This window comes from Microtus ochrogaster, unplaced genomic scaffold (assembly GCF_000317375.1).
Source record: "Microtus ochrogaster isolate Prairie Vole_2 unplaced genomic scaffold, MicOch1.0 UNK16, whole genome shotgun sequence".
NCBI lineage: Eukaryota > Metazoa > Chordata > Mammalia > Rodentia > Cricetidae > Microtus > Microtus ochrogaster.
Window position 1 is genome coordinate 5907153 of NW_004949114.1, and position 15762 is coordinate 5922914.

Sequence of the window (15762 nt, forward strand, 5' to 3'; positions counted from 1 at the left end):
GTTGTTTTGATTTGCATTTCCCTGATCGCTAAGGAGGTTGAGCATGACCTTAAGTGTCTTTTGGCCATTTGAACTTTGTCTGATGAGAATTCTCTTTTCAGTTCAGTACCCAATTTTTTAATTGGGTTAATTAGAATTTTAATGTCCAGTTTCTTGAGTTCTTTATATATTTTGGAGATCAGACCTTTGTCTGATGTGGGGTTGATGAAGATCTTCTCCCATTAAGTAGGATGCCTTTTTGTCTTAATGACAATGTTCTTTGCTTTACAGAAGCTTCTCAGTTTCAGGAGGTCCCGTTTATTCATTGTTGCTCGTATTGTCTGTGCTACTGGGGTTATACGTAGGAAGTGGTCTCCTGTGCCCATGTGTTGTAGACTACTTCCCACTTTCTCTTCTATCAGGTTCAGTCTGGTCAGATTTATATTGAGGTCATTAATCCATTTGGACTTTTGTGCATGGTGATAGATATGGATCTATTTTCATTCTTCCACAGGTTGACATCCAATTATGCCAGCACCATTTGTTGAGGATGCTTTCTTTCTTCCATTGTATACTTTTAGCTCCTTTGTCGAAAATCAGGTGTTCATAGGCTTCTAGGTTAATATCTGGGTCTTTGCTTCAATTCCATTGGTCAATGTCTCTGTTTTTATGCCAATACCAAGCTGTTTTCATTACTGTAGCTCTGTAATAGTTTGAAGTCAGGGATGGTAATGCCTCCGGAAGTTCCTTTATTGTATAGGATTGTTTTGGCTACCCTGGGTTTTTTGTTTTTCCATATAAAGTTGAATATTGTTCTCTCAAGGTCTGTGAAGATTTTTGTTGGGATTTTGATGGGGATTGTGTTGAATTTATAGATTGCCTTTGGTAAAATTGCCGTTTTTACTATCTTAATCCTACCCATCCAAGAGCATGGGAGATCCTTCCCTTTTCTAGTGTCCTCTTCAGTTTCCTTCTTCAAAGCCTTGAAGTTCTTGTCAAACAGATCTTTCACATTCTTGGATTGTGTTACTCCAAGATACTTTATGCTATTTGTGGCTATCATGAAAGGTAACGCTTCTTTGATTACCCTCTCTGCTTCTCTATTCTTTGTGTATAGGAGGGCTACTGACTTTTTTGGAGTTGATCTTGTATCCTGCCACATCACTGCAGGTATTTATGAGCTGTAGCAGTTCTCTGGTACAGTTTTTGGGGTCATTGATGTACACAATCATATCATATGCAAATAATGAAAGTCTGACTTTTTCCTTTCCAATTAGAATTTTTTTGATCTTCTTATGTTGTCTTATTGCTATTGCTAGAAATTCAAGCACTATGTTGAAGAGATATCGTGAGAGTGGACAGCCTTGTCTTGTTCCTGATTTTAGTGGCATGGCTTTGAGTTTCTCTATTTAATTTGATATTAGCTGTTGGTTTGCTGTATATTGCTTTTATTATATTTATATATAATCCCTAACCTCTTCAAGACCTTTATCATAAAGGGGTGGTGAATTTTGTCAAATGCTTTTTCAGCATCTAATGAAATGATCATATTTTTTTTCTTTCAGTTTATTTATATGATGTATTACATTGATAGATTTAGTATGTTGAACCAGTCCTGCATCTCTGGAATGAAGCCTACTTGATCATAATGAATTATTTTTTTTTATATGTTCTTGGATTCAGTTTGCCAATATTTTATTGAGAATTTTTGCGTCAATGTTCATGAACAAGATTGGTCCGTAATTCTCTATCTTGGTTGAGTCTTTGTGTGGTTTTGGTATCAGGGTAACTGTAGCTTCATAAAAAGAGTTTGGCAATGACTCTTCTGTTTCTATTATGTGAAACACCTTAAGGAGTATAGGTATCAGCTCTTCTTGGAAGTTGTGGTAAAATTCTGATTTAAAACCATCTGGTCCTGGGCTTTTTTTGGTTGGGAGGTTTTTTTTATGACAGCTTCTATTTCCTCATGACTTATAGGTCTTTTTACATTGTTCACCTGGTCTTAATTTAATTTTGGTATATGGTATTTATCTAAAAACAAGTCCATTTCTTTTACATTTTCCAACTTTTTGGCTTATAGGCCTTTGTAGTAAGACCTAAAGATTCTCTGAATTTCCTCAGTGTCTGTTGTTATGATCCCCTTTTCATTTCTGATCTTGTTAATTTGTGTGTTCTCTCTCTACCTTTTGATTAGTTTGGATAGGGGCTTGTCAATCTTGTTGATTTTCTCAAAGAAACAGCTCTTTGTTTCACTGATTCTTTGGATTGTTTTCTGTGTTTCTATTTTGTTGATTTCAGCCCTCAGTTTGATTATTTCCAGTCTTCTACTCCTCCTGGGTGAGTCTATTTCTTTTTTTTTTTCCTAGAGATTTCAGCTGTGCTGTAAAGTCTCTAATGTGAACTTTCTCCCTTTTTTTTTTTAATGTGGGCATTTAGTGCTATAAATTTTCCTCTTAGCATTATTTTCATAGTGTCCCATAGGTTTGGGTATGTTGTGTCTTTATTTTCGTTGAATGCAAGGAAGACTTTAATTTCTTTCTTTATTTCTTCCCTGACCTGGGGGTGGTTCAGTAGTTGACTGTTCAGTTTCCATGAGTTTGTAGGCTTTCTGGGGGTAGAATTGTTGTTAAATTCTAACTTTATTCCATGGTGCTCTGATAAGACACAGGTGTTTACTAATTTTTTTTTGTATCTGTGGACGTTTGCTTTGTTACTGAGTATGTGATCAATTTTCGAGAAGGTTCCATAAGATGCTGAGAAGAGGTATATTCTTTCTTATTTGGGTGGAATGTTCTACAGATGTCTGTTAAGTTCATTTGATTCATTACCTCCATTAGTTCTCTTATTTTTCTGTTAGGTTTCTGTCTGGTTGACCTGTCCATTGGTGAGAGAGGTATGTTGAAGTCTCCTACTATTAGTGTGTGGGGTTTGATGTGTGCTTTGAGTTCTAGTAATGTTTCTTTTACGTATGTGGGTGCTTTTATATTAGGGGCATAGATATTTTGGATTGAGAATTCATCTTGATGAATTGTTCCTGTTATGAGTATAAAGTGTCCATCTCCATCTCCACCTCTTCTGATTGATTTTAGTTTGAAGTCAATTTTGTTAGATATTAGTATAGCCACACCCGCTTGTTTCTTAGGTCCATTTGATTGAAAAATCTTTTCCCAACCCTTTACTCTGAGTAAATGTCTGTCTTTGTGGTTGAGGTGTGTTTCTTGTAAACAACAGAATGTTGGATCCTGTTTTCATATCCATTCTCTTGAGCTGTGTTTTTTATAGGTGAATTGAGACCATTGATATTAAATGATATTAATGACCAGTGGTTGTTAACTCCGGTTATTATTTTTTTTGTGATAGAGTTTGTGTGTTTCCCTTCTTTGAGTTGTGCTGGTGGAGGGTTGTCAGATGTTTGTGTTATTATAGGTGTTGTTGGGTTCCTTGGGTTGTGATTTTCCTTCTATTACTTTCTGTAAGGCTGGGTTTGTGGCTACGTATTGTTTAAATTTGTTTTTATCCTGAAATATCTTGTTTTCTCCATTGATGGTGAAAGAAAGCTTGGCTGGATAGAGTTGTCTGAACTTCCATCCATGGTCTCTTAGTTTCTTCAGCACATCTATCCAAGACCTTCTGGCTTTATGGTTTTCATAGAGAAGTCAGGTGTAGTTCTGATAGGTTTACCTTTATATGTTACTTGACCATTTTCCTTTGCAGTTCTTAATATTCTTCCTTTATTCTGTATGTTTTGTGTTTTGATTATTATATGACAAGGGGATTCTTTTTGATCCAGTCTATTTGGTGTTTTACTTCAGCACTTCGAGGATTACTTCAACACTTTGAGAATTCTCTGTAATTATTTATGTTGTTTTTATATCAGTTTGTAATCACACCAACAGTGAAGGAGGGTTCTCTTTCCCTTCTACTGCCTCTGGGTTTGTTGTGTATTGTTTTCTGATCTTTGCCTCTGATTGCAGTAAGAGGAAATCTCCACGTGTTTTCAATGTATCTCTTCAACTTGTAAGAAGGGTGAACAATTTTTTGAGTTATTTCTCATCAATTTTTTATTTTTCTCTTTTAAATATTTTTTTTGTCTTTTTGAGAACTCTCTGTTTAGGCCTAAAGCCCATTTTCAAATTGGTCATATTGATTTTCATTTTTTGTGTGTGAGTTGTTTATTTATTTTGGATCACAATCCTCTATAAGATGTATAGCATTCAAAGATTCTTCCTATCCTATGGGCTTTCTCTTCAGCTTTGTGAAATCCCAGTTGTCAATTGTTGGCCTTAATTATTGGGCAAATCGAGTGCTATTCAATAAGTCTTTTCTACACTTTTATCATGTATTGGCATCTTCATGGCCAGCTAAATCCACTTAAAACCTGAGAGAGTTTGAAAAGGAATTCTGAACACAAAAATACAGAGTTTAACACAGCTTCTGACTGCTGGTGGCATGCCACAGCTCCTTTTGGGAAGTTTTTTCTGATTCAGCCTTAGCAGAAAAAGAGCTGTGTGGTTTTAAAATGCACCTTCTTGGTCCATATCGCCAGTGCAAACTCAGGCTATAGAGTCTTTCAATGGCATTGGTGGGTCTGGGTGTTTGTGTGCACACCCCAGGTCAGGAGAAAAGTAGCTGAGACCATGCCCATGGCTCAGTGCTCCCTGTTTCAGCAGGCTGTGGGATCAGGACTGCTAGGCGTGCACAAGCAGGAGAGCATGATGGATTCCTGCTGCAATACACAGAGATATTTCCAGGCCACGCAGTGTGCTGCATGACGGATTTAGCTTTTACTCAGAAAAAAGGGTTTATATGCTGCATGATGCTATCCAGAGTTTAGGTGGTGAGGGTGGCTCCTTCCCAGCTGACCTAGAGCTGAGGTGAACAACCTCCTCCATATTTAAAGCCTGAGAGAGGCGAGAAGTGGAGCCAGAACCGAGGGCCACTGAGACCAAGATGTTTAGCATTTTAAGATATGCTTCTTATCAGAAAATTATTATAGATACACAATAAAGACAAATTCAGATGAAAAAGACCTATAAATGATTTATAGTGTTAGATAAATATACATAGGCTTGGGAGAGAGAAGAAAAAGAGTATAGCGAGTCATAAAATAAAGTTAATGTTTTAAAAAGAAAGTCTTTAAAGAGACAGAGACAGTCATAGATTAAAATGAGTAAAAAATAAGCCATGTAAAAATGGAAAATTTACAGAGAGTCTAGATTATATATATTATTGTGTTTTCTTTGAATTTTTTTGACTGTGAAGGAGCTTAGTGCGGAGAGACATTTCATTGTATGGACTCCTAATCTAAACCAGCATGTATATTATATAGGTCTCTTGACTTCAAACTTGGGTCTAAGGATATGGTGCTTTGAAAAAGAGGTTATTTTTTTCATAGAAGATGAGAACCTGAATATTGCTTCTAGATCAATTAGGTTTGATAGACCATGCCCCATAAAAGGTTGCTGTGAACATCCTCATAAAATTACTTTGCCCAACTGCTGACAAAGATGAACCTAGCACACAGGCAAAAAAAAACTGCTTTTGCTTGGACTTCTTAACTGGACATGCAGTACCCACAGAGAAATGACTGCTGAACTTTCCTAAAGATGAGATGATCCTTTGGGGTTCCTGCTTCGTGAAAGGGACTGTAAGACACTGCAGGATACAGAAGAAAGTGACTGGCAAACTGCCAATATAGGCAGACTTGTCTTTGAAATTTCCTACTTCATGTAAAAGTCTGCTGGATACTATAGGCCTGTAAACTGAAGATGGATGCCACAACAGTATGGAAGAACTTTGAGTAACAGTCAAGGAAGCTAGATGTCTCTGTCAATTCTAGTGTTTTGGAAGTTGCTTACCATGCACTTCAGTTTACATAGGTAATATTATATCCTTCTGGAGTCTTTGATGGAGTTGAAGAATATATAGTTATAATTATAGTTTTCCTTAGTTATGATAAAAGATAAAGTATATATGAATATTGTAACTGTAACTCTAGCTTGATAACTTGATATGCAATTTTACTATGTTAAAGTTAAAGCCTTCCTTTTTGTTTAAGCAGAAAAGAAGAAATGGTGTAGGAGGTCCTTCTGTCTTTGTGTTGCTTTCATTGGTTAATAAAAAAATTGCTTTTAGACTGTTGATAGGGCAGACTTAGGTAGGCAGGGAAGACAGAACTGAATTCTGGGAGACGCCATGGATCCACCAGAGACAGATGCTGGGAATTTTACCTGGTAAGCCACTGCCACATGGTGATACACAGATTAATATATATGGGTTAAATTAAGATGTAAGAATTATCCAATAAGAAACTAGAGCTAATGGGCCAAGCAGTGATTTAATTAATACAGTTTCTGTGTGATTATTTTCAGGCTAAGCTAGCTGGGTGGCCTGGATGAACAAGCGCTCCTCCTCCTATACTGTACATGTATTCTTCTTCATTTTTTCAGTGTTTCATGTATGAAATTTAGAACTTTGATCTAGAGTTAATTTTCTGCAAGGTGATAGATATGGGTCTAGTTTTATTTTTGTTGCAGTTGTTTTCTTTCCTCCTGCTTATGTCTTAACATCTGTGTTAAATGTTAAATGCCGAAGTTAGGTGTACTCATGTTTGAATTTGAAGGGTCCAAGAACAAGAATATAAAAATGTAGATTCCAAAAATAAGAATGTAGAAATAAAGAAATACAAAGTTGTAAGCCTAGGAGAATGAGCACAGACTGTCAGCAGCTTTCTCCGCAGCTTGAGGATTAACTATTAACAGTGTGATATTTTGCTTTACAATCAATAACTCTATTTATAAGGCCAAAGCATCTCTCTGCAAACTGAGGGCTAGCCTGCAGATATGAGCTGAATCAACTTTTAGGAAATAAATAAATGACCTCTGGGTTAGGCATTATCCCTGCTTTGTGAAACTGGCAGCATCTCAAGGGAGAGCACAGGGCTTCAGTAAACACCACCTGGAAGTACCAAGGAAGACAACAGATTACTAGTTTAAATTAAAAAAAAAACTCTGTTAGTAGGGATTATAAAATAAGACAATCTTTATCTGAGTTTTTCCCTAAATGAAAAAATAATTCCTTTGTTCAGACCTAACACTTGGTGCCCCTACTATAAAAAGATGTGATCAGAAACTGGTCTTTGCCACAGCCTTACAAACACCGTCTTTGGCTGTGGTTTCAGCTAGTTGATCACCAGTTTTGGCCCATGGATTTTTTCTTTTATTTTCATTTTTATTTCTGATTTCTGGTTTTTGATTTCTGGAATAAAGTTTGCTTCTGGTTTATTAGACATTTGTGGTCTGTCCCCATCTTTGCGCAATCCCCCTGGACCCAACAGAATTCTGTTTTACTCCATTGTTCTATGTTTCTGTTGTTGTGTCAATGCAGTGTCTCCTTATTACTATGATTCTGTTGTCTGAAGATCTGGAATGGTAAGCTACTCAGCATTTTCTTTTGGTTCAGGAATATTTTGACTGTACGGGGTCTTTTGTGGTTCCCTATGAATTCTATGTTACTATTTTTAAAGAAAACTATTTTCATTGAAATTAGACACAGGCTTTGATTGAGTTTGCTTTGATTCTGTTAAAAGCTTTTGTTAAAATGATCATTTTTACTATATTAATTCTGTCAGTCTATGAGCATGGGAAGAAATGGAATTGAAAATTGGGAGGGAGACAGTGAACAAAAGGGTCATAGGGAGGACATATATACAAGTAATTGAGTAGAAGGTTCTCATATATATAAAAGAATCTAAATGGAATCACCCAATAATGGAGAAGACAAAATCCCAACAAGACATCTTGAGCTAACAGTGCTGGGAATGGGCTAAACATAATTGATTTATTTGGGTTACAAGCCCTATGGAACTCCCAAGCAATTCAGTTGTTTGCTAAGATTACCTGTTGCTTCTTGTTTACAAACTGATGACAAAGCTCTGTTGCAAAGACAATACCTTCATATCTCATCAAACATGGAGAAATCATGCTGGTGCCTACCTGGAGCCTTCACTGCTCCTGAATAGTGTTCATGGTACTGGAATGTAATATGCAAGGTACAGAGGAAAAGATAAACACCATCTAGTGATGTATCCTCTAATCTGCCAGGGTGATCTGCTTGTAAAATATGCTGGCAGAATAGTAGCACAAAGGTTGTGGAAATATCCAATGACTATTTCACTGAATTTAAGGCCTAGTCCATGAGATAGATCCAATGCATGACCCTGCTTTGCTGGCCATGAGCCTGAGACTAAATAGGCCATGGAACTAGATAGAATCAAATACTACCGTATTACTAAAGGAACACTGCAACTAAATGACTCCTAAAGACATTCTTGAGTCTCCATAGATCAGTGTCTCAGTTACCCAGCATTGGAGAAAGTTCATCATGCAGAGACCCATACTTGACAAGTCACTGAGAGTCCTCAATGAGATGCCTTTATCAAACCCCTCCCTCCAGGGTTCAGGGAGCTATGCTGAAGAGGACATGGAAAGAGTCCATGAGCCAGTGGGGACAGAAGATGCAAAAGAAACAATCCACTCCAGACTCAACAGCACTGAAGCTCATATGAATTCAGAGACACAGTGGTAGTAGACACAAAGCCTGCACAGGGTCAAGACAGATGGTTTCCAGCATAGAGAAGGAACATAGACACTACTATGGGCCTGTAAGTTGAAGATGGATACCCCAATGATACAGAAGAACTTTTCTTGTCTGTCCAGGCAGCCAGGTGTCTCTATCAATTCTAGAGTTTTAGAAGTTGTGTGTAATGCACTTTCTGTTTACTTAGGTAATATTATATCCTTCTGCAGTCTTTGATGGAGCTGAAAAATTTATAGTTATAGTTTTGTTTAGTTAAGATAAAGTAGATATAAGTATTGTAACTTCAATTCTTGGTTGATAACTGTTTTGTTATGTGTAATTTTACTGTGTTAAAGCCTTCCTTTTCATTTAAACAGAAAAAGGGAAATGGTGTAGGATGCCCTTCTATTCATGTGTTGTTTTCATTGTTTAATGAATAAAGAAACTGCCTTGGCCTAGTTGATAGCTCATAACTTAGGTTGGTAGGGAAGACAGAACTGAATGCTGGGAGGAAGAAAGGCAGAATAGGAAAGAGACACCATGGTTCTGCCAGAGACAGACATGCCAAATCTTTCCCAGTAAGCCAATGCCACATGGTGATAAAGAGATTAATAGAAATGGGTTAAACTAAGATGTCAGAGTTAGCCAATAAGAAGTTAGAGCTAATGGGTCAAGCTGTGTTTTAATTAATACAGTGACTGTGTGGTTATTTCAGGTGGAAGCTGGCTGGGCAGCCGGGACAAACAAGCAGACCCCTCCTTGCAACACATGCCTCTAAAACAACGTTGTATTTTTTTCAATTCTACCTCTCAAGTACAAAGAAAAGACCATTTTCATTTGGATTCCTTTAGAGCTCTTAATGATTTCTTATATTCCAGAAGATGAGGAAGGTATCATTAAAAAGCAGAAACATCTAGTATTCTTAGCCCTCAGAATGCCAACAATTTGCTAGTCATGAAATGCACATTGTCTTGAGGCAGTTGAGTCAGTCTCCAGAGGTCACATTCAAGGCTGATGTTACTGTTCCAGCTAGCATTATACTCACACACACACACACACACACACTCACACACACACACACACACACACACACACACACACACCTATGCACAGGTGAGTAGAGGACCTGGGTGTTGTCCCGCACTGAGGCAGAAGTGTGGAGAATCCTCAGGTGAGCTATGTGGGAACCATTGGGAAATCGGGGATCTCGTCCTGACCTCTCCCCGTTGCTGAGCCTCCTGGAACAACTGGGGAGGAGACTGAACTCAAACCACGGGAGACAGGGAAGGTTCTCAAGGTCACGTGGACACTCAGACCTCAGTGTTGCCTCAGACTTCAGGTTCCAATGGGATGAACCTAGTTCAGGAGTATCTGTTTCTTAACTTACATACCAATGAAGATGTCAGAGAGAGGATTAAACATCACCAAGTAGTTACAGAATGATTGTGTTAAACTACTGAAGATAAAAACAAAAACTCTAAGAAAGTTTGTTAAGGATTTCATCATGACTACATTAAACATTGTGGATAAAAAACCAAAATGTGGAACTAAGCTGCATTATCACAGAAACTAAAGTTTGTGGCATATAATTTAGAGAAAATCATAATCAAAGAACAAAAATGGCATCATTCACCTAAGAATAAATTTGAAAGCAGCTAGGAAAAGCTTCCGATAAAGTAACACTAAGGGCTCCACATTGTAAGATTCTCCTTGTCTATTTTTGAGGGGAAGAAATGAGAGCTTAGAGAATTTAAGCATTTTTCTGAAGACTGACATTGTGAATCCCCAAGTCATAATTCAAATTCTATTTGTGTTGCCTCTTTGTAATTCAGTTGGTACCCTCCCTACTATACACTTAGGTAGGAAAGATGAGCACTTAGAAATGGAAAGAGAAGTGACAACCGGGGTGGAAAAGTATTGTCGTAGTGCAACTTCAGCCTGTGAAATGCATAGTCACCTGACAGCCAGAGATTATTTTCCAGAGTGAGACTTGGAAGATATAGCGAGGAAAGAAAAGTAGTTGCTCCCAGAGTCGACTCCTATTCACAGGCTTTCTCCCTGCTTCCCTGGCTCATCAAAAAAACCAAACAGTGAATAGAAACAAAGAAAGGACACAAAAGAAAAGGCAAGATACTTTAAACAGTAACAGTATTTTTGAATATTTATTTTTTTATTATGTGTACATGTGTTTTTCTTAGTGTGGTAATATGCATGTACTTGTAGGTGTCCATGGAATCCAGAAGAGGGAGTCAGTTCCTTAAGAAGCTGGAGTCGCAGGCAGTGGAGAGTGGCCTGGTTTGGATGTTGGGAACTGAACTTGAGAACACTGTGAGAGCAGGACACACTCTTAACCACCGAGACATCTCTTAGCTTTTGAACATCATTCTTCAAGCAATTACAAATATTTAGTGGCAGATAAGTCTGGCTTACATGTTCTTGTCTATAGAAACAATGCAAGTGCTAGCCAGGAAAAGAACTCCCTAAGTGTCATCAATAAAATGAATTTCTATCCATTACTGGTGAAGTATAATAAATATGTCAATATGTTTGTTTGTAATTGAAATTATAAATGTATTCGGTTTGCATGCTTCTGACAATGTTCCAAACACGAAACACTAAAATAAATGAAGAGTTATTATATTTTAAGAACAACAGCAACAAAAAAGATTCTCCTTGTACCCATACAGCCACAGTTGGGAACTACATGAATGGAAGCTGACATTCAAGGTTTTATTATGTCAATTAGGATATTAGTTGCAGATATCACATGAAGAACCAGGAGAAAAGGAGGAAGCCAGAGGTATGACTGGTTCCCAATGCAGGTACTCTGTGGGTATGCCAGGTTTAAGGATCCAGGAATCTACTTCCTCCCTTCATGCCTAAACCATGTCCTAAAATAGATGCAGCATGCCTTGGCCCCATGGAGGAAGGCTGTTGGGATCATCTGGTCATCACCAGTCACATAACAATGTGGGTGTCACGAGGCAGAGTCACCCCTATTCACACACTCTCTGACAGGCTGAGACAGAGCCCAGGATCAGAATAAAAGGGCTGAGGGACAGGGCACTTCCATCACTCACCTCCTGAGATACCCACAGACCGTGAGCTGCCTCTCAACTTGGTAAGTGTCCATGGGAGGCAAAAGCAGAGACTTTTCCAGAGGGGTTGCCAGACTAGAGTTCGACAGGAGTCTGGGAGGGGTCTCCCCACCTAGAGGACATTGATAGATCATAAAACATGGTGAAGAGTGGGGGGCGAAGAAATGGGGACATGAACACACACAAGCTACAGCTCTGAAAGACTGCAATTCTTGGATCATTCTGACTCTGGAGAGGATGATGTACCTTCACTGTTAGGACCCCTCGGGATGGGACACTGAGCGCAGAGACCTGAGCATCTGGACAGGCTCAGGGGAGAGTTAGACTGTGAAGAAAATGCTTCCACTAACTCCTGAGAAGAGCTGGTTCAGGAAAGGTCAACAGAGTCTCACTTAGGCTTGGGAAAGAAATAGAGCCATGGTTCTGGGATCTGTTCACACATTTCTCTGATCAAGAAGACACCACCTGGAAGACACTGACTTTGTCGACCTCGAGCTGTGGAGGTGGTGATTTGTACACCTCTGAACTCTGTACTCACTACAGGGTTTCATAGTCCCAAGGCAGATTTGAGTGGGTTTGCATATATTTTTTTTAAGGACTGGGAGCATCAGTAATATAAAAGGTCTCAAATGCTGACTTTAAACAAAATCACCTTCAAGCAGTGATTACTCTTTGCTTTTCAATGGCTTTTCTCTGAAATAATCCGTATACCAGCAGTCGTGTGAGGACTAAGACCAGTACACATTTTCAGTTGTCACGAGATAATCATTCAGAGCTTCCGGATACTGGGTGACAATGAGTATCTTAGTGCATGGGTTTCTGAGGTTCTGAATTCATTATGAACATATTGTGACATTGTATGTTATAAAAGAAAGGACTATGAATGGTTGCTTTGGGCCTTATAGGTAAAATTGAGGTAGCAAGAATGTTTCAGTGTCTGGTGTCTGACATGTGTGTGATTCTCTTGCAGCCCCTGAACACCCACAGGCCGAGATGTCCTGCCAGCAAAGCCAGCAGCAGTGCCAGCCCCCTCCCAAGTGTGCCCCCAAGTGCCCTCCCAAGTGCCAGACACCAAAGTGTCCCCCTAAGTGTCCTCCTAAGTGTCCCCCTAAGTGTCCTCCTGTCTCTTCCTGCTGCAGTCTGGGTTCCGGGGGCTGCTGTGGTTCCAGTTCCGGGGGCTGCTGTGGTTCAAGCTCCGGGAGCTGCTGCAGCTCTAGCGGTGCTGGCTGCTGCCTGAGCCACCACAGGCCCCGCAGATCTTTCCGTCGCCATCGTCACAGCTCTGGATGCTGTAGCAGTGGTGGCAGCAGTGGCTGCTGTGGCAGCAGCAGTGGCAGCAGTGGCTGCTGTGGCAGCAGCAGTGGCGGCAGTGGCTGCTGTGGCAGCAGTGGTGGCAGCAGCTGTGGCAGTAGCCAGCAGTCTGGTGGCTGTTGCTAAGCTGGTGAGGAAGACTTCACCAAGTGTTGCAGGAGGCAGACTGGTCCAGGCTTGCTGCCCTCTCCTCCTGCTTCGTTCCTTGGACTTTGCTCTGAGATGCTGACATCTCTGAAAGGTTCTGCATTCCACTCACCAGATAACAGTGCCCCTTTGTCTCTTCGTTACAAATAAAAAAGCCTTGGCGACCAGTCCTGACAAGACTCTTGTTCATTTCTCAGCATCGTCCTCATCCCGTCCCTTAGTCATCTTTTCTACTCTCAAGAGAGTTGCCCTCTGACCTCTTTAAATATGTGTGTGTTTCCTACAACTTTGTAACAACTCTTCTACTGTATCTGTAAGAACTACAATGGTGTTTTTATTTGTAATCTGATGTGAGGACTTAGAAATGGCAGTCACTTCTCACAGTTTTAAAACCTGAGAAAAACTCATTGTCAATGGACTTGAAGGTCAATGTTCACTGTTAGACACTTACTTGAAGGACGAAAATCAATACTCAGATTAATTGAGGACAAAGAGCATATCCATCGGCCAGTCTTTTCTCTTCACAACCGTGTTTTTCTTCCTCTGTTATAAACAAAGTTTTGAAGAAGACCTACAGAAATTCTCAATGTTTCCATCCCTTTATTTTGCTGCTGTAGCTGAGTTGTTACAGTGTGGGAACTTCCGCACAGCTGACCACCGCAATGGTCTCCCTCCTTCCCTTCTGCTGGTGGCTGCGTAAATCTTGACATTGAGGAGATCAGCACTCTAGAGTGGATGGTTTGGCAATATTTGCCTGTACCTGCCCCATCTTCTGTGATTTGTTTTCAGATCAAGTCATTGAAGTTGCACTAAGACAATGGTTTCACTGAACTGTGAACACCCTCAGGTCTCTAACTCTGCCCTGTCCTTAGTAGAAAACAGGCTTTGTTGTCATTTTCCCAGTGTCACTTCACACTCAAGCGGCACCCAAATGCAGTCTTTCGTCCTTCAACCTTCTTTTTAAGTTTAGGTACACATGTGTAATAATATAAAAATGTCCTAAATCATTTAAATCACAGTGCTATACATAATTTAAACACAATGAAATTCATTATTTAAATAGAAAGTTGAATTACCCTTCCACTATCATTTAGAGTTATATGCCATAAAGAGTAATATTGTTTACATTGTGAATATTGTGAGAACTTGTCATTTAATATTTGAGCAATTTATAAAAGAGAATAGTCCTCCTAGAACATACAAATGAAACTGCAGCTGAACATAATTTCAATAAAATTAATTATATGTTATAGAAAGCACCATTGAACTGATAGAAGATATCAATTTAGAAAAGTATGATGCATATTACACATTTCTACACACTCACGGGTATTTCAATCTAAACTCCAGAAATGATTTTTAAAAATGTGCAAGATTTTTCCTTCTGTGTTTGATGAGTCTAGCTTCATGTTATGGTTGGGTTCATATATTCAACTGCAAATGACTTGATTTTTCTTAGGACTGAATACAATTTCATTGATTATGCACACCACAGTTTCATTGTCCACGCTGATGGTCAACTAGGCTGGTTCTATATGGTGGCTGTTACCAATAATTCAGTGAGAACCAACAGTAGGTAGAAGAAGGAGAAGAATTACAGCTCAAAGACCCAGAAAATATATTCAACAAAATTATAGAAGAAAACTTTCCCAACCTAAAGAATATTCCTATGAAGGTACAAGAAGCATACAGAACACCAAATAGACTGGATCAAAAAAAATCCCCTTGCCATATAATAATCAAAGTACAAAACATACAGAATAAAGAAAGAATATTAAGAGCTGCAAAGGAAAAGGGTCAAGTAACATATAAAGGTAAACCTATCAGAACTACACCTGACTTCTCTATGAAAACCATAAAGCCAGAAGGTCTTGGATAGATGTGCTGAAGAAACTAAGAGACCATGGATGGAAGTTCAGACAACTCTACCCAGCCAAGCTTTCTTTCACCATCAATGGAGAAAACAAGATATTTCAGGATAAAAACAAATTTAAACAATACGTAGCCACAAACCCAGCCTTACAGAAAGTAATAGAAGGAAAATCACAACCCAAGGAACCCAACAACACTCACAATAACTTAGACATCTAACAACCCTCCACATGCACAACCCAGAAAAGGGAAACACACAAACTCTATCACAAAAAATGGAGTTAACAACCACTGTTCATTAATATCACTTAATATCAATGGTCTCAATTCACCTATAAAAAGGCACAGGTTAAGAGAATGGATGCGAAAACAGGATCGAACATTCTGTTGTTTACAAGAAACATACCTCAACCACAAAGACAGACATTTACTCAGAGTAAAGGGTTGGAAAAAGGTTTTTCAATCAAATGAACCTAAGAAACAAGCGGGTGTGGCTATACTAATATCTAACAAAATTGACTTCAAACTAAAATCAATCAGACGAGGTGGAGATGGAGATGGACACTTTATACTCATAACAGGAACAATTCATCAAGATGAAGTCTCAATCCTAAATATCTATGCCCCTAATATAAAAGCACCTACATATGTAAAAGAAACATTACTAGAACTCAAAGCACACATCAAACCCCACACACTAATAGTAGGAGACTTCAACATACCTCTCTCACCAATGGACAGGTCAACCAGACAGAAACCTAACAGAAAAATAAGAGAA

At 38.9% G+C, this 15762-nt stretch overlaps 1 protein-coding gene across 1 annotated transcript in view; it reads left to right on the forward strand.

The window, feature by feature from the left end:
* Flg (filaggrin) overlaps positions 1-12871 on the forward strand; it is a 37644-nt gene extending 24773 nt beyond the window's left edge. The window contains exons 4-5 of the mRNA XM_013353744.2: positions 10780-10884; positions 12794-12871. Coding sequence (XP_013209198.2) covers positions 10780-10884; positions 12794-12871 — 183 coding nt within the window. The remainder of the gene's footprint in view (positions 1-10779; positions 10885-12793) is intronic.
* The last annotated feature ends 2891 nt before the right edge of the window (positions 12872-15762 follow it).